Below are 25,677 nucleotides of genomic sequence, written 5' to 3' on the forward strand. Positions count from 1 at the left end.
GGCGATGCATATTCAAATTTATTGAATATAATTTATTACACGCTGTTCCTTTGTAGCTTTAAGTGTCGCCAAAGTCGAGCTTTTATTTTGAAGGCCAATGTGACCCGACGAATAGCGGAAGTAGTTGTCTCGTAGCAGCAAAAGCTAAGCGAACAGTTTTGTTTCCTTTTGTCCTTCCAATGTGCCTATTCGGTCGAGCTTTCTGTGGAGCCACTGTGTGTTTTTTTATTGCTTATAACGTTTTTTATTTTTATTTTTTTACATTATTCTTGTATTTCTTTATCTCGATAGCTTAGCCTGTTAGCTAGAAGCAGATAGGGAACGGTTTCATGGAGAACTGGCTGTTTCTAACGTTTAAGGAGAGAAAAGTTTCTGTTGTGATTTTGTGAAAACCTCAGAGGGTCTCGACGTTGGGAAGAAGATAACTAGCAAAGATGGAGGAACCAGCACACGGTGAGTAGAGGGAATCTCTGTTTGATGGTGATTATCTTCTGCTACTTCCGTTCTTTAACATTTTACTGACAAGGATACAGGCAGGGTATTTTATTTGTGGAGCATATTTCAGCTACAAGACAATTCAAAGAGATTTAAATTATGAAAACATAAGGAGTGGCGTTATAAAGGAAAGCAAAGAATATGTGTAATACAGCCTAATATGAAGTTTGAGCTTTAAATAAATCAGTCGAAAACAACTGAAAACATAGGTTTTTGGTCCAAGTTTAAAGAAGCTCAGGGTTTCAGTGGTCTTGCATTTTTGTATGTTTGTTCCAAATTAGAGGAACATAAAAGATTAATGCTGCTTCTCCATGTTTGGTTCTGGTTCCAGAACCAGAAGACCTGAGAGGTCTGGAAGGTTGATGCAACAGCAGCAGCAGATCTTTACTGTATTTTAGTGTTAAACTATTCTGTGTTTTATACACTAGCAAACGTATTTTAAAGTCTATTCTCTGAGCTGCAGGGAGCCAGTGTAGGGACTTTAGAACTGGGTGATGTCCTCCAACTTCCTGGTTTTAGTCAGAACACCAGCAGCAGCATTCTGGATCAGCTGCAGCTGTCTGACATTAGATCTGTGAAGACGCTGTGGTAATAATTAATGCAACTAAAGACAAAAGCATGGATGACTTTCTCTAGATCTCTTCGGGATACAAATCTTTAAATGTTAGAAATGTTCTTCAGGCTGGCTTTGTAATTGTCTTCATGCTTCTCTCAAAGTTTAGGTCCATCACTACACCCAGATTTCAGACCTTAAAGTTGCAGGTCGACTCTTGGGTGTTCCTCTTTAGATCCAAATATAATTCCGTTTTGTTTCTGCTTAGGTGAGAAAAGTTATTCCATATCCACACTTTGATTTGTTCTATGAATCTGCCCAGCGCTTCAATGATTTACAAGTCATGATATAAAGCTGTGTATCATCTGCAAAGTTAATATTACCACTGGCACTGCTTGAGTGCACTATGGTTCATTATGGCATGAAGAGAGTGAAGACATTTCAGAATGTGGGTTCAATGAGCTAGCTTTAGCTTCAGTAGCTACCTTAGCTTCAATAGTGTTTAGCCATTGAGAAAACAAGACACTTAGCTTGTTTTTAGGAATATTTTAGGTTGCTTAGTGGTAAGATGGTGAAGGAAAGGTCAATCAAAAACACATAAAAGAAACACGTAAGTTGTTTATCTAATTTTCCCCTGCCCAGACACAGCATAGTAGTTCAGTGAGGGAATTTCCAAGGAACATGGGAAGCTTAGTGTGGCTAAAGGAGATAGTAGCGCTGACAGGAATACCAGCTGTAGCTACAATCTTCTTCTCAGCTCCAGGCTGCTCTCCTGCTGTGGAAACAAAGGTAGACGTCTTTCAGTTAGCACCATATTGTTTTGTTGAAGTTATTAACTCATAGCATCTGATGCTGACATGAATCTTTCCTGGTGCTTCATTCACATGCTCTAAGTTGGACCTTCTGTGTTCCCCTGAATTTTGTCACAAGGGAACATCAAGATAATTTAGTTTTATACTTTGTTCATCAAATTAGAATAGTCCATGTCTGCATCTTTAAATGTAAGCATGTACGCATCTTTAAATATATTTTCTGCTCCATCCTTAGGCCATATATTAATATAACATTTTATATGAGTGCTATTTCCTGTAGCTTGTCTGTTTTTGTATTTCTTGCAGATGTGCATCAGCTGATGGTGATTAAAGAGGAGGAGAAGTGTAAATCAGACCAGGAGGACCAGAAGCCTTCACAGTTTAAAGAGGAACAGGAGGAGAATGACATCACTGAGTTAATATTCAATCCTGTAAAAAGTGAAGATGAGGAAGAGAAACCTGAGCTCCCAGAACTACATCACAGCCAAACCAAGGAAAACGGAGACCTTGTTGGACCAGAACCAGATCAAAATTTAGAATCAGATGGTGAAGATGAAACTTCTGATTCTTGCTCAGAGTCCTCAGAGACGGACATCAGTGATGGAAACTGGGAGGAGAGCAGTGAAGCTCAGTCAGGTTTGGGGTCTGGAACCAATAACACAGGTCCAGTTTGTGAGAAAGGTAAAAAGTTACATTGCTGCTCTGAGTGCAGTAAAACATTCATCTGCAGACAGCATTTGTTAGAACACAACAGGATCCACACTGGAGAAAAACCGTTTAGTTGCTCCATGTGTGACAAAAGCTTTATTTCAAAAGGAAAACTAAATAAACACAAAATGACACACAGTAGGGAAAGACCTTACCCCTGCTCAGTCTGCAGTCAAAGTTTCAAGTACAGGTCAAATCTATCTGCTCACATGAGCTGTCACTCCGAAGAAAAACCTTATTGCTGTTCTGTCTGTAAGGCGGCTTTCCACAGAAAATATAGTTTTGAGATGCACACAATGACCCACACTGGAGAAAAACCTTTCAGTTGCTCTGTCTGTAAGGCGGCTTTCCTGAGGAAAAACAGTTTAGTGGAGCACACAAAAACCCATACTGGAGAAAAACCTTTCAGTTGCTCTGTATGTAATGTGGCTTTTGCGAGGAAAAGCAGTTTAGTGGAACATACAAGACTCCATACTGGAGAAAAACCTTTCAGCTGTTCTGTTTGTAAGGCAGCTTTCTACAGGAAACGCGGTTTAGTGAGCCACACAAGAAACCACACTGGAGAGAAACCTTACAGTTGCTCCATCTGTAGCAGAGCTTTTAATACTCAGGGAAACTTACAAAAACATCAAATCATGCACACAGAGAAAAGACCTTACATATGTTCTGTGTGTAATGCAGGATTTAAAACTAAAAGGCATTTAGGAGAACACGCAAAAACCCACTCAAATGAATCCCCTCACTGCTGCTCGCTCTGTGGCCAACGCTTCAAGTGTAAGTCCTATCTGTCTACTCACATGAGCCGTCATAAAGGGGAAAAACGACACAGTTGCTCTGTCTGTAAAGCAGAGTTTCTGTTCAAAAACAGTTTAGTGTTGCACACAAGAATCCACACTGGAGAGAAACCTTACAGCTGTTCTATCTGTAAGGCAACATTCAAGTGGAGACACACATTCAGGAACCACATGAGAACCCACACTGGAGAGAAACCTTACAGCTGCTCTGTCTGTAAGGCAACGTTCAAGTGGAGACACACGTTCAGGAACCACACAAGAATATGTGTAAAGGCCAGCTGAGTGTAGTTTGTTGTAACCGAGTGTTCATTGTAACTGCTCTTAAGGTTATGTGCTTTTATTTTGGTAATTTTGCCCAGGTTCCTATTGAAAATTAGGTTTTACCTTTAAAGGAAATGAAAAGAAAGTTCTTGTTTAGGAAACCATGGTAACGGAACACAGTTCTACCTGAAAAGGTTAAACGCAAAACAGAAAAAGGACAAAAGGTAACTAAATTTTTGTTTCAATCGATAAGGAACCATGTCAGTAACTGAATAAATTGAGATGTTTAAAGAAAAATCTGTAATTGCTGTGTTAATGGAAATAATTCTACTATTAATGAGTTATTCATAACAAGAGATAGAGAAACGATTGTGAATATCATTAGTTCTATTCCAGCTCTTGTGTTGGTTGATGAATGGCTGCAATAAATAATTTAACCATCAGTTCTGGCCTCACGATTGACTGGATGCTACATTATGACTATTCTCTGAATTTAATCTCATGCCAGTTTATTGTAATTTTGTTTTTGCTTAGAGTGGATCTGTAACTCTGTTGTACGTTGTTGGCTTCCACATATTTTAAAATAAATCTTTATTGACACAATAGAAAGAGGAGACATTAGAGGCCAGCAGCCGGATGATGATTCAGGGTCTCCTCAGGTAAGGAAAGATTATAACTCTGAGAAAAAGATAAAGATCTAGCGCAGGAAGGATATAATGTAGTCTACATTTAGACACTTTTTGAATCTTTTTTTCTGATATCTGATCGCTGCATTATTTATTGCATTATAAAGGCAGCACATATAGTCTATTCAGTGGTTATCTTAATTAATTTAGCTTTTGTTTATTTTCATGGTGTCACTTTCTGTGACGTGTCGAATTACCCTGTTACTTTGTCACTTCTATTTCGTTTTGTGTGCCAAACTGCAGTGATGTTAATGCGTTACTTGGTAATGTGCAACTAAACCAACCCCTTGTTTTTTTAATGAGTAATCTAACACGTTAATATTTTCAATACTGTAATTACCTATGCGTCACTATGTCACTATGCGTTACTATTTTTTGTCATTTTACCATAGTAAATAACAGATATGTTACTTCCATCTTGAATATAGTTATATGCAGTTCTTATGCAAGCTTAAAGTGCGGTTCAAATCGAACTTTTATTTTGAAGCCCAATGTAACCTACGGAAGTAGTTGTCTCCTAGCGTTAAACGTTAGGCGAACAATGTGCATGTTCAGTCGGTTGTCGGAGGCGCCAACGTGTAAAATTTTTTTTATACTTTATTCTTAATTTCCTTCCAGTAGAGTTATCTTAGCCTGTTATCTAGAAGCCGACAGGAAAACAGTGAGTCAGAGACTGTTTGATCTAGAACAGACTGTTTATGTTTAAGGAGAGAAACGTTTCTGTTGTGATTTTGTGAAAACCCCAAAAAGCCTCAGCGTTGGAGGAAAGGCAACTACAAAAGATGGCGGATTCAAAACATGGTGAGCAGCTGCAGTCTCAGTTTGGTGATTATCTTCTGGTAAACCCGTTCTTTAATATTTTACCAACAGTGCTGGGACTTGAGCAACTTACACTAATATAATTCCTCTCTGCAAAGTGAATATCCATCTCTCACTTTCTAACCATAAGCTGAAGCATGTTGTGCAGCAACAAGGTGTGGTTTGACTATGAATAACTATGAATAATTGTTTAGAGCTATTTTTAATAAAACTAAAATTTTAAATCATAACTACGAAGTTGGGGCACCACCTGAAAATCAGAAAAATAATAGACAACTAGTTCACACTGAATTACTGTCTATATTAACAATAGTTATCAAACTGTGGTCCATAGATAGATACACTTTATTTTCAGAAGAACGCATAACACTGGAACTGATAAACTAAATAAAGAAAATAACCAAAAATAAAATGGATTCTCTGCCTCCGTTAACAAAAGAAAATACTTGAATAAAACTAAACATGAAGCCAAAGTGGAAATAAATACTGCATTCAACCAAAAGAGCAGATAGTGAAGTCTATATTACCCTTCAGTAATCACTAGATTTAAATAGAGAAGATGGGCACATCCGATTACCTAATGCAGTAGTTCATACTACACAACTGTTTGCCCCCGTTTTCCCCTTACGACAATCTTAGGTCATTGGCCGATCTAAGATTGTCGCTGGTTATTTCGTAACCGATGGTGTGTTACGGTAGATAGTCGTGGCCGCTCCGATCTAAATCGTTTTTGTTTTTTTCCCTGACTGGGAGCTTAATGTGAACGCTGAATGTGACAGGTAGCCAATCAGAACGCGCGGATTCTCCTCCGTGCTTTCTGAGGGGAAATTATGGAGGGGAATCCCAAACAACTGACACAGCAACCTGAAGTCCAGCAGACTTTGGAGATGATATGTAGAAACAACATTAATATTTATTCAACATTTCATGCAAAGAATATAGAAATGACAAGGGGATGAGTTGGAGCCAAATTGCTACCTCAGTTGATAAACCCGGTAAGTTTTCAGCTGTTCTTCGTTAACGTGACATAAATAGGTTATAATGATTTTCATTCAGTCAGGACTTTACGCTGACTCTAGCCACATGCATCACAGGTAGATTCTAGTAAAGCATTGATTAATGCCTGATTTTAAAATTTGTTAACTGGACTTATAGCCGTTATTTTGTGCCCATGTGGCTGGAGACCACATGGCACTACGAACCCGATCGAACCGTTATACCTAGAATTTCTGTCGGCTAATGTGTCTCTCAAGTTTTGAAAATGGGCCGACAACTCGTGTCGTGCGCTGGACATTACACTAAGGAAATGAGGAAGGGAGGGTCAGTGGAGAGCACCGGAGTTGAGCCTTTTTTCATTCATTGTCAACAGAAAGGAAAAAAAAGGCAGGAAGAGACGATAAAGCCGATAATTAAAATGAGGTTGATGGGTTTAATTTATCGTGTGATTAATTGATTTATCGTTTATCACGACAGACCTAGCTCTAAGTGTAGGAAAATGTTCAGCTGTTTACTATCTTTGTTAGAACACAACAGAATCCACACTGGAGAAAAACCCTACAGCGGCTCCATCTGTGACAAAACCTTTAAATGGAGACAATCTTTGATACTGCACATGAGGATGCACAATGACGAAAAACCTTTCAGCTGCTCTGTTTGTGGTAAAACTTTTATTTCAAAAGCTAATTTAAAAAAGCACGCAAAAATACACCAGGAGAAAACTTTTGATTCTTTAATGTCCTCAGAGAAAGATGGCAGTGATGGAAACTGGGAGGAGATCAGCGATCCTCAGTCAGTTTTGGTGTCTGGGAAGAAGGCTGTTTAGTTTGCTAGTAAAGCACTAGGAGTTCAGAAACAATATCAAATGGGGAAAAAAGCGATTCATTAACTGATTAAGTCATGTTTTAGATTGTTCTTGAAAAACTAATCAGTCACGGTTAATTAGTGGGCGCACTCACAGCTGCACAGTGAACCCATTCATGTTTTACAGCAGACAGCCGCTCCTCTCTCTTGCAGGTACTATGTACCCCCACGAAATCTTTTAGGGGTACGCAGTACCCCGCCGTACCCCCTTACTTTCACCCCTGGATGTAGGTCATTTAATGTATGTGTTGATTAATTTTGCACATTTGTGCTGTCACATTTGACTTGTGTTTATGTCATAAAATTGACGCTTATTTTCTTTTCTAAATAATTTATTGACAAATGTTTATCCAAATTATAAAGTCAAATCTGGTAATTACCACCTTAAAATTGAAACAACTCAACTTGAATTGTTGGCAAACCTATTGACTGGTTTTAAGTAAACTGAATTTTTTACTTTATTGTTTTTCTTTTATTACTGTATTACTTTGTTTTAAGGATTTTTAAAAATTGATTTATTTTTAACTGCCATTTTGTGTAAACTTCTGCATTTTGTATGAAAATGGCTAATAAAATTTACTTACTTTATGGTGGCGTCATTGGTAACCTAACTTCATAGAAACACATGATATAATTTATTAAATAAAACTACAACTGCTACTCCTGAGTGGCTTTAAGATGCTTTAAATTTATAAAATAGACACTTTGAGCCACATCCCATACCAGTAGGTGGCGGTAATGCCTACAAATTTTTTCTTTCCAACCGCCAATAAAAATCAAGAAAAATAACTTTTAATTTGAAAATCTACGTGACCCGACGAATAGCGGAAGTAATGGTCTCCTAGCATCGAGTTTTGATTCCTTTCATTATTTTAAAGTACATTTTTTCTTGTGTTGGCTTCCCGTTTATATTAAAATGCATCATTAAATCCACCGTGATTTTATATCAGTTGTGAAGTTTTGCTTTCCTTTAGTTTTATCTTTATTTCCTCCCCGTAGGTTTAGCCTAGCCTGTTAGCTGGAAGGAGACGGGAACGCAGCGAGTCAGAGAAAGTTTGATGATGCTGAGAAACGTTTCTATTTTCACTTTGTGAAAATCTCAGAAGGTCCCAGCGTCGGAGAGAAAACGATTAACAAATGGAGGAACCAGCACACGGTGAGTAGATGGACTCTCAGTTCGGTGGTGATTATCTTCTGCTACACCGTTTATTAACAATGATTCAAGCAATGCTTGTGTGTTTGTGGAGCACATTTCAGCACCAAGACGACTGAAAGTGCTTTACATTATGAAGACATTTAAAAAAAAAAGAGTACATCAGTGGCATAATAACAACTAAAATTCATATTAGTGTTATAAATAGAACGACCAGTGGCAACTGTAAGCAAAATTGTGTTTTTAGCCTTGATTTAAATTAATCCAAGGTTTCAGTTTTCTGGAAGTTTGTTCCACAGTTATGGAGCATAAAAACTGAATGTTGCTTCTCCGGTTGTGGTTCTGGTGACTCAGAATATAGTTGATTTGTGGAGCACACCTCAGCAACAACACAATTCAAAGTACTTTGCATGATAACATTAAAAAAAAAGCTTTTTTTTGCTATAATTTGAAGCAATAGGTTTTTTAACCAAGTCATGCAGAAAGGTCTAACCTGAGCATTTATATCACTTAATAAATTTAGTTGTATCAAACTTCTCCTCAAAACTGCCAAAAACGTATTGATAAATATGATAAACCCTACAAAAGAGAGTAGGGGTTACAAAAGAGAATTTAAAAAAAAAAGTAAATAAAAGTTTAAATACACAGTAAAATGTCTTTTCCCCACCCTGAGGCCCTACATTTGATACGAGAGCCATTTCCTGCAGGTTCTCTGTTTTTCTGTTTCCTGCAGACGTCCAGCAGCTCATGGGGATCAAAGAGGAGGAGAACTGGAGTCTCAAACCAGACCAGGAGGACCAGAAGCCTCCACAGATTAAAGAGGAGCAGCAGGAGAACGAGATCACCGAGTTACCATTCGATCCAGTTCCTGTGAAAAGTGAAGATGATGAAGAGAAACCTCGGATCCCAGAGCTTCATCTCAGCCAAACTGAGAAAAACAGAGACCTTGTGGGACCAGAACCAGATCAATGTTTAAAATCAGTTTGTAGCAAAGCCTTTACTTTAAAAACTAATTTAGAAAAGCACACAAAAATACATGGTTTTAAGACTAAAAACACTTTGGTAGAACACACAATAACTGACGTTAGCGAAAGGCCCTTTAGCTGCTCAGTCTGCAGCCAAAGCTTCAAGTTTAGGTCCCATCTATCTGCTCATGTGTGTGGAAACAAGCCTTACAGCTGCTTAGTCTGTAGAAAGACCTTTGCTTACCTTACGAGCCTAAAATACCACCTGAGACGTCACGCAGGAGGAAAGCTGTAGAGCTGCTCCGTCTGTAAGGAGACGTTCAAGTGGAAAAACATTCGAGAGCCACGCAAGAATACATACGGAAGAAAACCCTCCAGCTGCACAGACTGAGGTCAAAGCTTCAGCCAGACTCTGACTTGAAGAATAAGCTGTTCACTTTTCAGCTTTTCTGTCTGAAGTATTTCTTTAGAGGAAATAAGCCTCGGAGGGGAAAACACTGGACCTTAAGCTGAAGAGAAGCTGTGTAACTATAAAACATTTATTGTAATTGGAACTAAATATGATGACATGATTTGATTGTTTTGGTTTGAATTGAATCTTGACTCAACTGGACCCAGTTTAAGGTAGTTTTTAAAGTAAAATCAAGAACCCAATAGTTGGCCCAGAGCATCTTCTTTATGTCACTGTTATACAACAACAGAGTTTCTTCAATTCAAAAATATTTTATTAACCTCAGAGGGAAAGCAAGTGGCTTTTTTAATCACTCCTGGAAGGTTTAGGAAGATAAAAATCTCAAATCTGGCAACTGCTATTTATGAACTGAAATGGCTCAACTTGAGTTTTTGTTAATTATTAGTTTTCTTTTAAAGGACTCAATGAAGTCCATTAAACTTTTTTGTGAGAAGACATTTTTTACTCATTTCTTTCTTCTTTTGTCTTAATTTTGACGGCTTTGGATGTAATCACATTTGTCTGAAAAACACATTGTACAGATGAAATAAACATAAAATTGTTTTCAACCTTGATTTCTTTTATGATTTTTAGAATAATTAAAACATTTTAAGACAGAAATGTGGGTTTATTAAATAGCATGTTATATACTTCCTTGAAGGTTATTTTCGAGAGGTATCTTTAATCAAACAAGCCTCGTAAGATTCTAGTTTATTGAATATAACTGTAAATGCAGCTCCTGCTTATCTTTAAAGTGCGGGTCAGATCGAGCTTTTATTCTGAAGGCCAAAATGACCTGACGAATAGCGGAAGCAGTTGTCTCCTAGCAGCAGAAGCTAGGCGAACGAATCCAGTGTAAAATTTAACTTTAGTCATTTTTACGATAATATTTAAACGTATTCTTAAAGCCGATGTGATTTTACATCAGTTGTGGAGTTATTTTATTTTTTAATAGTTTTATCTGAATTTCCTACCGGTAGTTTTAGCTTAGCTTGTTAGCTGGAAGCAGATAGGAAAACCGAGTTAGAGACAGTTTGATGGAGAACAGACTGATTCTTATGATTATGGAGAGAAACTTTTCTGTTGTCCTTTTCAAAATAATTTAAGAAGACAACTAAGAGATGGAGGAAGCAGTCTATGGTGAGTAGATGGACTATCAGTTTGACTGTGATTACCTTCGGCTATTCCTGTTTTTTTTTTTTGTTTTTTTTTTACATTTTACTAAAAGCCACACAGACAAACCATGTTTATTTGTGGAGAACATTTCAGCAACAAGTGCTTTAAATGATTAAAACATTAAAATAAGTGCATTACATTGACATAATACAGCTAAGTAAAGAGGTATTTTAATACAAATCTCTTTAGTGTTATAAATAGTGAAAGGCAACTGTAAACATGTTTTAGCCTCCATTTAAAGGAACTCAAGTGTTTCAGGGTTTTTACAGTTTTCTGGAAGTTTGTTATATTATCCACACATCAGTTTATAACATTAAATTCAAGCACAGTTTTGTTGTGCTACACATAATATAGTGCACAGCTGCAGTGATATGAGACTCAATGCACCAACAATTGGAGCTAATTTTCCTGCCAGTTTTACCTTCGGTCTCCATGTAGTCCAGGTGGATTGATGCATCACCTCTCCAATGTGGGATGATAAATCCCTGAATATGATTAAATATGATAAAGTTCTTTGTGATTCTGGTCATTGATCTCTTACAACAATAGTTGTAGGTCACAATTGAACACCAGGATGATCAAGTTTTACATTTTATCAGAATAGTTCATGCCTGCATTTGGATGCATTTTGACATACAATTTTACATTACATTGTTACTATGACATTTATTTTGAGAGTCTCTTGTGTTTTTTGCAGACGTCCAGAATCTGATGGTGATCAAAGAGGAGAAGAACTGGAGTCCGAGACTAGACCAGGAGGACCAGAAGCCTCCACAGATTAAAGAGGAGCAGGAGGAGAATGAGATCACTGAGTTTATATTCAATCCTGTGAAAAGTGAAGATGAGGAAGAGAAACCTCAACTTCCAGAGTTTCATCGCAGTCAAACTGAGGAAAGCGAAGACTTTGTTTTACCAGAACCAGATCAACATTTAGAATCAGATGTTGAAGATAAAACTTTTGACTCTTCTTCAGAGTCCTCAGATACGGACGTCAGTGATGGAAACTGGGAGGAGAGCAGTGAAGCTCAGTCAGGTTTGGGGTCTGGAACCAATAACACAGATTCAGTTTGTGAGAAAGGTAAAAAGTTGCATCGCTGCTCTGAGTGCAGTAAAACGTTCAGCCGCAGACGATATTTGTTAGAACACAACAGAATCCACACTGGAGAAAAACCCTACAGCTGCTCTATCTGTGACAAAACCTTTACATGGAAACAATCTTTGACTCTACACATGAGGACGCACAGTGAAGAAAAACCTTTCAGCTGCTTCGTCTGTACCAAAGCTTTTACTTCCAAAGCTAATTTAAAAGAACATACAAAAGTCCACACTCAGCATAGACCTTGCAGATGTCCTGTCTGTAACGCAGCTTTTAAAAGGAAGAACAATTTAATCGAACATATAAGAATCCACACTGGAGAGAAGCCTTACAGCTGTCCTGTCTGTAGCAAAGCGTTTACTTCTAAGGGAAATTTACAAAAGCACACAAAAATACACGCAGAAGAAAGACCTTACATATGTTCCGTGTGTAATGCAGGTTTTAAGAGTAAAAACACTTTAGTAGAACATACAAGAACGCACACTGGGGAGAAGCCTTTCAGCTGCTCGGTCTGCGGCCGAAGCTTCAGCTGTAGGTCACATCTAACTTTTCACATTAGAGGTCATACAGAAGAAAAACCTTACAGCTGCTCGGTCTGTAAGGCAGCTTTCAAAAGGAAACGCACTTTGGTGGAACACACAAGAACCCACACTGGAGAGAAACCTTACACCTGCTCAGTGTGTGGTAAGAGCTTCGCTCACTGTTTAAGTCTAACATGTCACATGAGACGTCACACGGGAGAAAAACCGTACAGCTGCTCCGTCTGTAAGGCATCATACATGTGGAAAAGTGCTTTTGTGAAACACACAAAAACCCATGCAGGGGAGCAACCTTTCAGCTCCACAGACTGTGGATGAAGTGGAGTGAAGCAGTGGGACAGACAAACATCTCTAACAGATGTTTTAAACTGATTCAGTGGACTGGAGGGAAGTGATTCAAAGTTAATCTCTCATGAATCCACCTGATTCTTTGTTGCTTCTGGAAAATTATGTACTGAAAAGAATGAAGACTCGTGATGCAGTGAATCATTGACAACTGAGCTTTTTTTAAAATTGTATTTGTTTATTTATGTGTAAAAGTTATGAGAAGTGGGGCAAAGTTGTGAAGTATGCATTAACAAAACAAAAATATTTTATTAAAAGAAATTAACACAACAATCTTGTTTCATGTTACTTTGTCAAGTGAAAGGAAAAGAGGGGGAAAAGCTGCTCTGGAGCAAGAAAAGCTCTCAAAGAAAAGCTGTACTCACTGAAGTACATTTTAAATTTAATCTATTAAAAGAAAAATTCATTATTTTTTTTACAAGTTCTTGTTTTCTGTTTGTATTCTTGTAAATTTAATGCTAACACATAAAGTCAAACTCTAATCATACTGTTCATGTGTAAATTTCAACAGTTCCATTTAAATGAGCTACACAGATCATTATAACAAATGTTTCATTACAAAAACTATTGGAAAATGTATTTAAGAGAAATATCTGCATGATAAATTATTCACCCTCTTGGCCTCGAGATGGCGCTGTAACATCATCAGGAGTTACTGGTCTCCACTCCACCATCATTGGTTTGTTTGGGATTCCTCCTGTTATAAACATTTTAGTTTTTCAAATGAAGCTAACTTTAGTTTCAGACTGTTTAAGAAAGTTGTGGACATTTTGTACATGGTGCATTTACTGATTAGGATTTTGGGTTTTTAAATCTATTGAAAAGAAATCCAATAAAGTTTGTACAATAGACAACCTGTCGTTGTTTTACAGTTGGATCAAATTTATCCTGTATAAGTAGATATGAACTGGGCCTTTTGGGCTTTTTAAATGCATTAAGATGACATTTGTTGAGGATTTGTGCTATATGAATGTGGCTTCATCTAATAAAATTAGATGATTATCAAAACAATAATTCACGAGGAGTAGAAAAGGAGGCTTCATGGATGCAGAGGACCACAGAGAGAGGAAGAGGAAGTTCAAGCCATCTCTCCCATCAGTGATAATGTATCAGATCCCCAACTTCAACATCTAATCAGACAGACATTTAAAGAAAAGCAGCAAAAGCAAACAAAGTGGATTAGCACAACTTAACAACATATGGTGTCATCCAGGACGTGTTACTGTGGAATATCGTCTCCTCAGTGGAGAAATGGAGCTGTTAACACGTCATGACTGTTATTCAGCAACAGTGTCTTCAGTCAGAGGCTTCTTCAGATTTGCTGCAAGATTGACAGCTACCAGAAATCCTTTCTGCACAAAGCATCACCATCCACAACTCTCTGTAAATGCTTGTATGATCAGAGTTAAGACAATATTTAATTTTTCTTTTGGAAGAATAACATTTTTTTTTAATTGAATTGAAATGGGTCATATTAATTAGCCTTTAGAAGCTGGAGTCAAAAACGCTCCTTTCTATATTTTTTAAGTTGACTCAAGTTAGACTCGGCCTCAACTGAGGTGTCTGCGTATAATTATAGGTGGTCCATATAACATTACGTGAAATTGAAAGTGTGGGTTTTAATTTCTAATTCAGATCAAGCTTTTATTTTGAAGGCCAGTATGATCTGAAATCCAACGGAAGTGATTGCCTCCTAGCAACATGACCTCCGTCATCAACGTTTCGTTTCCCCTCTTTTAATAAGTAAAAATCACAATTTAGTAATCTTTCGAGTATAATATAAACATTTCACAGTATTCAAACTTTTTCACCGCTGATATGAGAGATTTTTACTGTTAATTTTCCTCCCGGAAGTACTGGAGGCGTCGAGTGTTAGCTTAGCATGTTAGCCCCGGAAACGGACGGATTATTTTCTGAAGGAGTTTAAGAAAAGTTTTAACTTCGATTGTGTGAAAACCTCAAAAGGTCTCTACGTTAGAGAAAACACAGAAGACATGGAAGAACCGACCCAGCGTGAGGAGACGGACTTTAAGTGTGAAGGTGATTTTCTTCTTTACAGCTCTTTAAATGTTTACATGCCGCCAATGACTGGTTTACTCCTTCAAAAACAAAAACAAACCACCAGTTAACTTTAAAACTGAAATAAAGTAACGCTCACTGTGAAGTCCAGACCTGGAATTGGATGCATAGATAAAATAATCGTCATAAAATCTAGATTTTAAAAAGTGTGCACACAGGTTAGTCTGGTTCCCCGACTGACAATAGGAAAAATATCCCAACTTCCTTAATCTGGTTGTGCAACAATGTGAAAGTTCCTTCAGATCTTCAAAATTAGATCAGCTACGATGAATGTGTTTATTATGCAAAATAATCAAAGGTGGTAGTAAATAATTCCATTTGCTAAATTACATTTATTTGACTAACATTTTGTGAAAATAAATTAATTAATAAACTCTTAGAACTAGTTTTACTACACCATACTTTGTACTTTTATTTGCGTAGTATTATTGTGAAGTATCACTACTATCTATCACTATAGATAGACTATCTATCACTATCACTACTCTCACTTGAGTGAAATGTCTGAATACTTTACTCACTGTAAGTAACTTCACTTAATGAAAGATAAACATTTTAACCAATAATGCAGCAGATACGAAACAATTTGTTGAAGTGAGACCTCCTGTTTGTACACAAGCTTTGTTTTTCCATCGTTATTTATCTGCTGAGCCTTTCGTAGATCATGAAGATACACTAAAAACTACATAAAATCAATGGAAATACTTAACATATATAGATATATACTTCTTATCCGAACTATTAGTTCCAGTAGTTTATATTGAAAATATTTGATTAGAGAAATGGTGCATTCAGTCAGAGGCTTCTTCAGATTCGCTGCAACACAGACCTCTACAAGAGATCTCTCCTGCCAACAGCCATCACCTTCTTCAATAACTCTTTGATTCATTTTAATTAATTTGAGTTACAGCAACACTTAATTTCCCTTTGGGATCCATAAAGCATTTTTGAATTTGAATTTATACCTTTTGCATATTTGTTTGTAATTATGTTTTTGTATATTTCTTTAATTTTGTTCTGTAAATATCAGAATTTGCACATAACTATTACATTATTTTCAAATATTAAACCAGATGTTATGATCAGTTACTTAATACCCAAGTTTCCTTTTTATGAAACAGTTTTTTACTTTTACTTTAATGACTTCTCTGATGGCTAAGTTTTACTTTTATTTGACTACAAATGGGTTGAAGTAGTGCTACTCTTACTGGAGTACAATTTTTGGGTACTGAATCCACCATGTTTGTTTCCTGCAGACGTCCAGCAGCTGATGGAGACTAAAGAGGAGGAGAACTGGAGTCAGGACCAGGGGGACCAAAAACCCCCACAGATTAAAGAGGAGCAGGAAGAGAATGAGATCACTCAGTCGACGTTCAGTCCTGTTCCTGTGAAGAGTGAAGAAGATGAAGAGAAACCTCAACTCTCAGAGCTTCATCACAGCCAAAATGAGAAAAACAGAGACTCTGTGAAACCAGAACCAGATGAATGTGTGAAATCAGACGACAGAGATACAGATTCCTCAGAGACGGATGTAAGTGATGGAAACTGGGAGGAGAGCAGTGAAGCTCAGTCAGGTTTGGGGTCTGGGTCAAATCAAACAATTGGTGCTTCTGGGAAGACTAACGATGATGAAGAGGAAGAGCTTCATCACAGCCAAACTGTGAAGAAAAGAAACTCTGTGGAACCAAATGAATGTTCAAAATCAGATGATGAAGAGGAAACTTCTGATTCTTCTTCAGTGTCTTCAGAGATGGACGTCAGTGATGGAAAGTGGGAGGAGAGCAGTGAAGCCCAGTCAGGTTTAAACTCCACGACCAACAGGGAGTCCTCTGGTCGTTTCAGCTGCTCTGAATGTAGTAAAGCCTTCACTCGCAGACAGTATTTATCAGAACACCAGAGAATCCACACAGGAGTGAAACCCTTCAGCTGCTCCGTCTGCAGCAGAGCTTTTAGATGGAAAAATGGATTAGTGCGACACATGAAGTCCCACAGTGGAGAAAAACCTTTTAGCTGCTCAGACTGCGACAAAGCTTTTTCTTCTAAGAAGAATTTGATGGAACACACCAAGGTTCACTCAGGGGAAAAACCTTTCACCTGTTCTGTCTGTAGTGCATCTTTTAAAAGAGCACACACCTTAAAGGAGCACAAAACAACCCACACTGGAGAGAAACCTTACAAATGCTCGATCTGCAACCAAAGCTTCAGGTACCGGTCCTATCTAATTGTTCACGTCAGAAATCACAAAGAAGAAAAACCGTTCAGCTGTCCCACCTGTAAAGCAACGTTCAAACGGAAACTCACTTTAGAGGAACACATCAGAACCCACACTGGAGAGAAACCTTACAGCTGCACGCTGTGCAGTAACAGCTACGTCCGCTACATAAGCCTGTCTCGTCACATGAGGTGTCACACAGGAGAGAAACCGTACAGCTGCTCCACCTGTCAGGCCACGTTCAGGTGGAGACAAGCGTTCGTGGCCCACACAAAGATCCATCCAGTGAAATAACGTTTTACCTGCTCGGGGCAATTTAGTCCCATCTGAGCCTCTCAAAACACAATCAGGGCTTCTTTAATCTGTTGGTTAAAGTAAATAAACAAGTTTATTGTACTTTTATTGTTGGGGCATTTAATGTTCATGTGTGCTGTGCTGAGAAGCCAATGGCAGCTTACCTTTTAACCATGATGATGTTGATACTAGAGATGTGCCGATCAGGTGTTTTCCTACCGATACCGATCACCCATGGGGGCCGATCACCGATACCGATCACTTTTTAAATTTTTTTTTATTTTTTATCATAAACATTACTGGTTACATTATGTGGAAAAAGGAACCATGAATTCACCTTAATTTAGACAAAAACTTGTTTTTAATAACTTTTTCCAAGAAGAAAACTAAACAAAACAGGCATTGTGCAAATTGTACTGCTATTGGTAATACTATCTTTAACAGACTGAAAACATATGAAGGCTCTGAAGAGGCTAAATAATGCAAAGAGCCAAAATAAAACCGCTCAACATTGCCAAAAAAAAAATTCAAGTATAAAACTTAACATTCAAAGGCAAATACAGGTTCCATTATAATAAACAATCCTGAGTTACTGAATGAAAACTTCCTGTTAGCATGGCGGCTAGCTGATTACTGCTAGTTCTGAGTGGCTGTTTCCGACTGAGCGGAGTAATTATGCAGAGCAGGGAGGAGATCGATTATTTTTCAGAGATTATCTGTCTCATGTTAGGACAGCGAAAGTTTTAATACGTTATCAGTCAATCAAATTTTATTTGTATAGCACATTTCAGCAGCAAGGCATTTCAAAGTGCTTTACATAATTAAAATAAAAACAGCAAGTGACATTAAATAAACGGTGAGAGATTTTTTTTTAAAATAATTTAAAAAATAAAATAAAAAGATTAAAAAAGATAAAAACATTAAAACCCGCACCCCTTTAGGACTTCAGTTAAACGCCGTTTAACTGGGATTCAAACCCTCAGGGACTTTAGTCAAAAACACGGTTTGACAAGGACTCCAACCTCTAGGTTTTTAGTTAAAACACCGTCAACTGGGACTCTAAACCCCATAGAACTTTAGTTAAACGTCATTTAACTGGGACGTTTTCCGGGGGGCTTTACATCATTAAAACGTAGAGAAGAAATAAAAAGAAATTAAAAACATTAAAGACATAAAAACATAGAAGACATCAAAACCCGCACTCTAACCCTAATTTAGCCATAAGCAACTCTAAACAGGTGAGTTTTAAGTTGAGATTTAAAGGCACCCAGTGTTTCAGCTGTTTTACAGTTTTCTGGAAGTTTGTTCCAGATTTATGGTGCATAGAAGCTGAATGCTGCTTCTCCTTGTTTGGTTCTGGTTCTGGGGATGCAGAGCAGACCAGAACCAGAAGATCTAAGGGGTCTAGCCGTTTGGTACAAAAATAACAGATCTTTAATGTATTGTGGTGCTAAACCGTTCAGTGATTTATAAACTAACAACAGTATTTTAAAGTCTATTCTCTGAGCTACAGGGAGCCAATGTAGGGACTTTAAAGCTGGTGTTATGTGCTCTATCTTCCTGGTTTTAGTGAGAACGCGAGCAGCAGCGTTCTGGATCAGCTGCAGCTGTTTGATTTGTTAGTCAGACCTGTGAAGATGCTGTTGCAGTAATCAATGCGGCTAAAGATAAACGCATGGATGAGTTTCTCTAGATCTCGCTGAGACATAAGTCCTCTAATCCTAGAGATGTTCTTCAGGTGATAGAAGGCCGACTTTGTGACTGTCTTAATGTGGCTCTGAAGGTTCAGGTCAGAGTCCATCACTGCTCCCAGCATTTCGGGCCTGATCGCTGGTTTTTAGTTGTAATAACTGAAGCTGTGCGTTGATTCGGGTTCGCTCCTCTTTAGGTCCAAAGATAATAACTTCAGTTTTGTTTCTGTTCAGCTGGAGAAAGTTTTGGCACATCCACACATTGATCTGTTCTAAGCATCTATTCAGTGATTGGATGGGTTCAGAGTCACCTGGTGACATTGTGATGTAGAGCTGTGTATCATCCGCATAATTGTGGTAGCTAATCCTATTTCCTGTTATAACCTTAGCCAGTGGGAGCATATAAATATTGAAAAGAAGGGGTCCTAGGATTGAACCTTGGGGAACCCCACATGTGACCATTGAGCATTGAGAAGTTTCCGATTGAAACAAAGAAATCTGTTCTTTATGTAGGATTCAAACCAGTTGAGCACTGGACCGGAGAGTCCGACCCAAGTCTCCAGTCGATTCAGTAAAATGTCGTGGTCAACAGTGTCAAAGTATGTAAAATTTATTTTTTAAGTTAGATGCTGCAGCTTTAAGCAGAGGTTCGGTGTGAGAGTCACTACCAGGTGGAGCAGAAGCGGCGCTCCGTCTGTGAAATATTACTACCTGTAGCGCGTAGCAGCGGTTCAACAGCGAGAGCAGAACCAGCGTCTTACATCGCAGATCGGAGACTTAAATAATTTTCCGGGTTATTTGTTTAGCTTTCTGACCGTCATGCTAATCTGGGTGAGTGTTTGTAGCTGTGCGCTGCTTTACCTGCTATCTGATCCTCCATATGTCTTTTTTACTGCAGTGAGCCTCGATGTAGCCAAACTCTGTCAAGTATGGCATTGTTTTTATGTCGTATTAGTTACGTCGTATTGATGCATTTTGACGTGCTTCAATTTTCCGCCGCAACGTGCAAACGTCCCCATTCACTCAGTGCGTTATAGTTCCACATCGCTTAGGATTTGTTGCTGCGTGTTTGCGCAGTGTGAAGGAAAGAGGAGACCAGCTGCACAGGCAGGCTGCGAAATGAGATGCAGGTGATCGGTTTGTGTGATCGGCAACAACAGACCGTGATCGGCGATCACCAATCATACACTTTTTCACGGAAATCGGCTGATTATGATCGGTGGCCGATCGATCGGCACACCTCTAGTTGATACTGTTTAAACCCAGATGTTACCTCTTTTTAACTTAGTTGTGTGGTTTATTAATCATGAGCCTGTTTTATTTGACGTTTTTATTCTACCTAAGTTGACATTGCTGCTGTTCAGTGTTGCTTATTTTAACTCTTTCACTTCCCTGTTGATTTTAATCGGAACTAGAAGCTCACAGAAAATTTTAAGTTATGGTTTTACTTATTTTACAAACTGTTTTGGACTCCATGGCCCTTCTTTAAGATTCAGCACCTCAAACACTATCCACCTTTCCACCATTTTTTTGTCTACCTCAAAACACAGAAATGTAACAGTTTTACCTTATATGGCTGGAAATAAATGGGCCAACATGAGTCAATAATACAGAACATTTTAAACTCATCAACTTGTATGATTAGTTTCTTACAAATATTAATATTTGGTCACTATAGGCAGTTCAACAGAAACTTGCTTCTGTTATTTAAAGTATTAAGTGGAAGATGAGAGAATAAAATCCTAATATTCAGAAGTTCAGGCTGAACTTGTTCATTTAATCCAAAAGCTGAGGAGGAAAAGACTCAAAAACTGCAGCTCAGTAACTAGCACTCAGCTTCTATGCACCGCAGATCTGGAGCAAACTTCCAGAAAACTATGAAACAGCCGAAACACCGCGTTCCTTTAAACCAAGATTCAAAAAGGAGAGATGGATTATTTTAACAATGGCACTTGAAAAAATGTAGTCTGTTTTTGGTTTTCAAAACTGTTGGGTGTCTAATGTGTTTATTACGGGTTTTATGTTTTCATGATGTAAAGCACTTTGAACTGCTGTGCTGCTGCAATGTGCTCTACAAATAAACTTGAATGATTACGTTGTGAACAGAGCGTCTTCTCTATGAGGCGGTTTTTATGATTGTTTTATTGTTAAAATGTACCCAGTGTAGACATGAAACAGTAATTTAAATTTGCCTCCATCCAAAACTGAGCTGACAGTTTCTTACTTTGCGTCAATATAATTACATTTATTTAAGTACATCTGCTATACAGATATAACTTCAGTCAATTTAAAAAAAATAAAAACGGTAAATAAAAGTCAAATGAGTCAAAAAGATATGACATCAGTAACAAAACCTGAGAATACCATGAAGAGTAAAATAAGTTTAAGTGTGTTTACTTTACTTTGACTAGACCCATCATGTCTCATTCTTTTTAAATTGGCCAACATTGTTGTACTTTGACCTGAATCTATATTATAAATCTCACACTAATTGGACACTTCTGATCCTCTGGTCCTCGCAGGCTTCAGACCCATTAAATAAATTAGATTATTGAAAAGTTTATTTATTTTACTGATAAATTTAATATTTAGATACGTATCTTAAAATCTTAATTAGGAAACCAATACCTTTACATATATTTGCTGTTAAAATTGTAAATATGATTTATATTTTTATTTTAAGTTATTTCATTAACTAATTCACCAAGTAGAAAGAATTATATATATTAATAACAGAGATATTGATGTTTTCAAGCCTTTACTTCTTTAAATGTGATAATTTTCTGCTTACATGAAAACAGTGCATTTAATATTATAACACATCGGAGCAATAGAAAAATATTTCAATAGAGAAAAGTGGTCTTAATGAAACGCATAACCGAATGAAGGTTATTTTCAAAATGAAATTTTAATTTGACAAAGGAGCCTCATATAATCGTATATTTTAATTTATTGAACAAGACTGTAAAGAATGCTTACGTTGTCTCATTACATTCTCTTTAAACTGGCCCAAAATTTTATATTCTGTCTGAGATTAATCTGTATCATAGATGTATTTGATATAGTTCGTAGCTACCTTTATTTTGAAGGATGAAATTACTACCGGAAGTGCCAGAATATATGTAAACAATGTGCATCTTATTTAGCGTCTCTCGTGAATCGGGGTTGAGCCAATCGGCGGTATATCTCAACTATGCCTTGTTTACGTTATTCATTGTTTCATCTTCTTCGTGAAGTTTTGTTTGAGCTGAATTTTCCTCCCGGAAATAACGGAAACGTCGAGTGTTAGCTTAGCCTGTTAGCTCTACACAGGTAGTATTACAGAGCGCAGCGAGTCAGCGACTGATGGACAACAGACCGTTTCTGAAGGAGTTTACGGAGAGAATAGTTTCTGCTGTGATTATGTGAAAACCTCAGCTTTGGATAAAATACGATTCAAGAGATGGAGGAAACGACACACAGTGAGCAGATGGACTCTGACTGTGACGGTGATTATCTTCTTCTACGGCTCTTTGAATGTTTGCATGCCACCAATGAAAACAGCACAAATGGAAAACATGATTTTCCACTGAGACGAAACGCTCAGAGTGAAGTCATAACCTGGACCTGGATGCATAAATTAAATAAAGTAATAAAACATTGATTTATAAATGTGTGCTTCCAGTCTGATGAGGCAGTAAAGATGACTAAATCAATTTTAGATCCAATTTTAAAACATCACTATGACTAGAAAAAAAACATTTAACACATTTTTACATAGACTTTCTAAAATTAATCAAAATAAGTTATTTACTTGGAGCCTATTATCAGAGAAATTTATTAATATTCTTGGAAGATTTAATGTTGGAATGACCTAAAAGTCTCCCAGAAGATAAATGACCAGAGTATAATTTAATGTACAAAAAATTAACACTCTTTGGCCATTTTTAAGCCTAACTGCTACTGAATAAACAAATGAAACATAATACAACTAATCTATTTTATTAGTGTAAGAAAAGGTAACTAAAGCTGCAGCATGTAATTTATTTTTTTACATATTTGTTACCATGTCGTGACAGTATATGAGATAGACAATCAATTTCTTCCTTAATGTCCGACCAAAAACAACCAATCAAATCAGGAGGAGGGTCTTAGTGCTGTCAGTCAACCTCAGGTACTTGGTGATCAATCTACTAATGGTGAAGAAACATCTTTTAGTTTCAGGAAAACCGTTTATATGCCGTCATCGGTGGCTACGCTAACTAGCCTTAATATTCACGACAGGTTCTACTAGCTTCAGCGTAGCAGACAGCAAAGGAGAGGGAGAATAGCAGCACCACACAGATGGTGATTGACAGCACTAAGACCCTCCTCCTGGCTCTGATTGGTTGTTTCTAGTTAGCACAGGGAGAAAGCAAAGACACATTTTTCAAAGATTATCTTTCTCATGCTATAGTGTCATGACCTAGTGATAGTTTCAACAAATATGTTAAAAAATTTTGTTTTTTTTAAGTTACATTCTGCAGCTTTAACTGCATTCACCTTTGCAGGAAGTGACCAGGATTCTAATAGCAGAATATTGCAGGTATCATACAGCATTGAAACCAAATGTGACATATTGGTGGTTTGATCAGCAACATAATTAACCATGATGGAAAATAAAGCTCCTCTTCAGAACATCAAAACTAGATTATTTGTGTAATGGGAGGTTGAGAGCCGTTTCCTGTAACTTGCTTTGTTTCCTGCAGACGTCCAGAAGGTGGTGGTGATCAAAGAGGAGCTTCCTGCTGAGGAGGAGATCTGGAGTCCCAGACTGGATCAGGAGGAAAAGAAGCCTCCGCAGATTAAAGAGGAGCAGGAGGAGAACGAGATTATAAAGTTTATATTCAATCCTCTCACTGTGAAGAGTGAAGATGAAGAGAAACCTCCACTCTTAGAGCTTCATCACAACCAAACTGAGGAGAACAGAGACTCTGTTGGACCAGAACCAGAACAATATGTAGAATCAGATGTTGAAGATAAAAATGTAAGTTCATCTTCAGATTCCTCAGAGATGGACGTCAGTGATGAAAACTGGGAGAAAAGCAGTGAAGCTCAGTCAGGTTTTGGATCTGGGGAAATTAAAAAAGTTCTCGTTGGTGAAAGAGGTTTCAGTCCTGGTCCTCTGGAGAGTGAAGATGATGAAGAGAAAGCTCAGCTCACAGAGCTTCATCATGACAAAACTGAGGAGAACAGAGACTCTGTAGAACCAGATGAATGTTTAGAATCAGATCCTGAAGACAAAATTTCTGCTTCAGAGACAGACGTCAGTGATGGAAACTGGGAGGAGAGTGTTCAAACACAATCAGTGACCAACAGGGAGTCCTCTGGTCGTTTCAGCTGCTCTGAATGTAGTAAAGCCTTCACTCGCAGACGATATTTATCAGAACACCAGAGAATCCACACTGGAGTGAAACCCTTCAGCTGCTCCGTCTGCAGCAGAGCTTTTAGATGGAAAAATGGATTAGTGCGACACATGAAGTCCCACAGTGGAGAAAAACCTTTTAGTTGCTCAGACTGCGACAAAACTTTTTCTTCTAAGAAGAATTTGATGGAACACACCAAGGTTCACTCAGGGGAAAAACCTTTCACCTGTTCCATCTGTAACACATCTTTTAAGAGAGCACACACCTTGAAAGACCACATCAGAACCCACACTGGAGAGAGGCCCCACAAATGCTCAATCTGCAACCAAAGCTTCAGGTACCGGTCCTATCTAGTTGTTCATATTAGAGGTCACGCAGAAGAAAAACCATTCAGCTGTCCCACCTGTAAAGCAACTTTCAAACGGAAACTCACTTTAGAGGAACACATCAGAACCCACACTGGAGAGAAACCTTACAGCTGCACGCTGTGCAGTAAAAGCTACGTCCGCTACATAAGCCTGTCTCGTCACATGAGGTGTCACACAGGAGAGAAACCGTACAGCTGCTCCACCTGTCAGGCCACGTTCAGGTGGAGACATGCCTTCGTGAATCACACAAAGATCCATCCAGCGATATAACCTCTCAGCTGCAAAGCTTCAGTCAGTCTTTAACATTGGGGAGGAGGAAAAACGAAGAACACTTTAACAGACCAGCTGAACCTAAACTCTGTAGGATGACATTGAAAGTAAATATAAAGAGAAGCTGTTGAACTTTTAACATTTTTTGTACATAAACCTAGTTGTAACATTATAGTTGTATTGCAATGAATTAAATGGTTCTGAACTGAATGTAACTCTTAAAATTATTGTGAACTGGCACCACTTAAATAAATTGAATTGTTCTTACAGTTCTGCAGCTAAAGAAAGTCTGTTGAGATGTTTGGATATCTTCCAGGGGTCAAACTCATAATAGTTAGTAAAAATCACTGATGCAGAAAGGAAAATGTATTACATATATAGCCTACAATAAACATTTGTGTTCTGAATCTCATGTTTGATTTTAAGAGCATAAAAAATTTTCAGATTTGACATTTTCAAGACCCAGTAAAAATATTTCCATAAAGTTCCAGTAATAGAGGGCTGAAGAAGATCACAGGGTGAAAATTCAGACTAGATGTTTCTGAATTATAATAAAATGTATTATTTATTTGTTATTTATTGTATTTATTTATATAGGTAAAATATTCACTGGCCCATCTGTCCATGTAAATTCTCTGGATGCGCTTCTTTTTACAGCAAATGAAA

General features: G+C 37.7%; 2 protein-coding genes and 1 pseudogene across 4 annotated transcripts; all 3 read left to right on the forward strand.

Moving 5' to 3' along the window:
* Positions 1–70: 70 nt before the first annotated feature.
* LOC103472561 (uncharacterized) lies at positions 71–10,132 on the forward strand. 2 transcript variants are annotated; one of them, XM_081612515.1, is made up of 4 exons: positions 71–453; positions 2,167–5,110; positions 7,988–8,144; positions 8,849–10,132. In XM_081612515.1, exons 1-2 carry the CDS (start codon positions 435–437, stop codon positions 3,642–3,644), a joined length of 1,497 nt encoding a protein of 498 aa, XP_081468641.1. In that variant the 5' UTR covers positions 71–434; the 3' UTR covers positions 3,645–5,110; positions 7,988–8,144; positions 8,849–10,132. The 2 variants fall into 2 exon arrangements, with proteins under 2 accessions (XP_081468641.1, XP_081468640.1); XM_081612514.1 differs by having other exon boundaries at positions 8,875–10,132.
* A 196-nt stretch (positions 10,133–10,328) lies between these two features.
* Positions 10,329–13,092, forward strand: LOC103472559 (uncharacterized). The gene is made up of 2 exons (XM_008422270.3): positions 10,329–10,697; positions 11,431–13,092. Exons 1-2 carry the CDS (start codon positions 10,679–10,681, stop codon positions 12,684–12,686), a joined length of 1,275 nt encoding a protein of 424 aa, XP_008420492.1. The 5' UTR covers positions 10,329–10,678; the 3' UTR covers positions 12,687–13,092.
* Positions 13,093–14,396: 1,304 nt separating this feature from the next.
* On the forward strand, positions 14,397–25,280 carry LOC103472560 (uncharacterized; annotated as a pseudogene). The gene is made up of 4 exons (XR_014089874.1): positions 14,397–14,753; positions 16,049–17,323; positions 22,430–22,477; positions 23,717–25,280. The product of XR_014089874.1 is annotated as an uncharacterized LOC103472560 (transcript).
* The last annotated feature ends 397 nt before the right edge of the window (positions 25,281–25,677 follow it).

This window comes from Poecilia reticulata, chromosome 11, assembly GCF_904066995.2.
Source record: "Poecilia reticulata chromosome 11, P_reticulata-male-v2, whole genome shotgun sequence".
In the NCBI taxonomy this organism is placed as follows: Eukaryota; Metazoa; Chordata; class Actinopteri; order Cyprinodontiformes; family Poeciliidae; genus Poecilia; species Poecilia reticulata.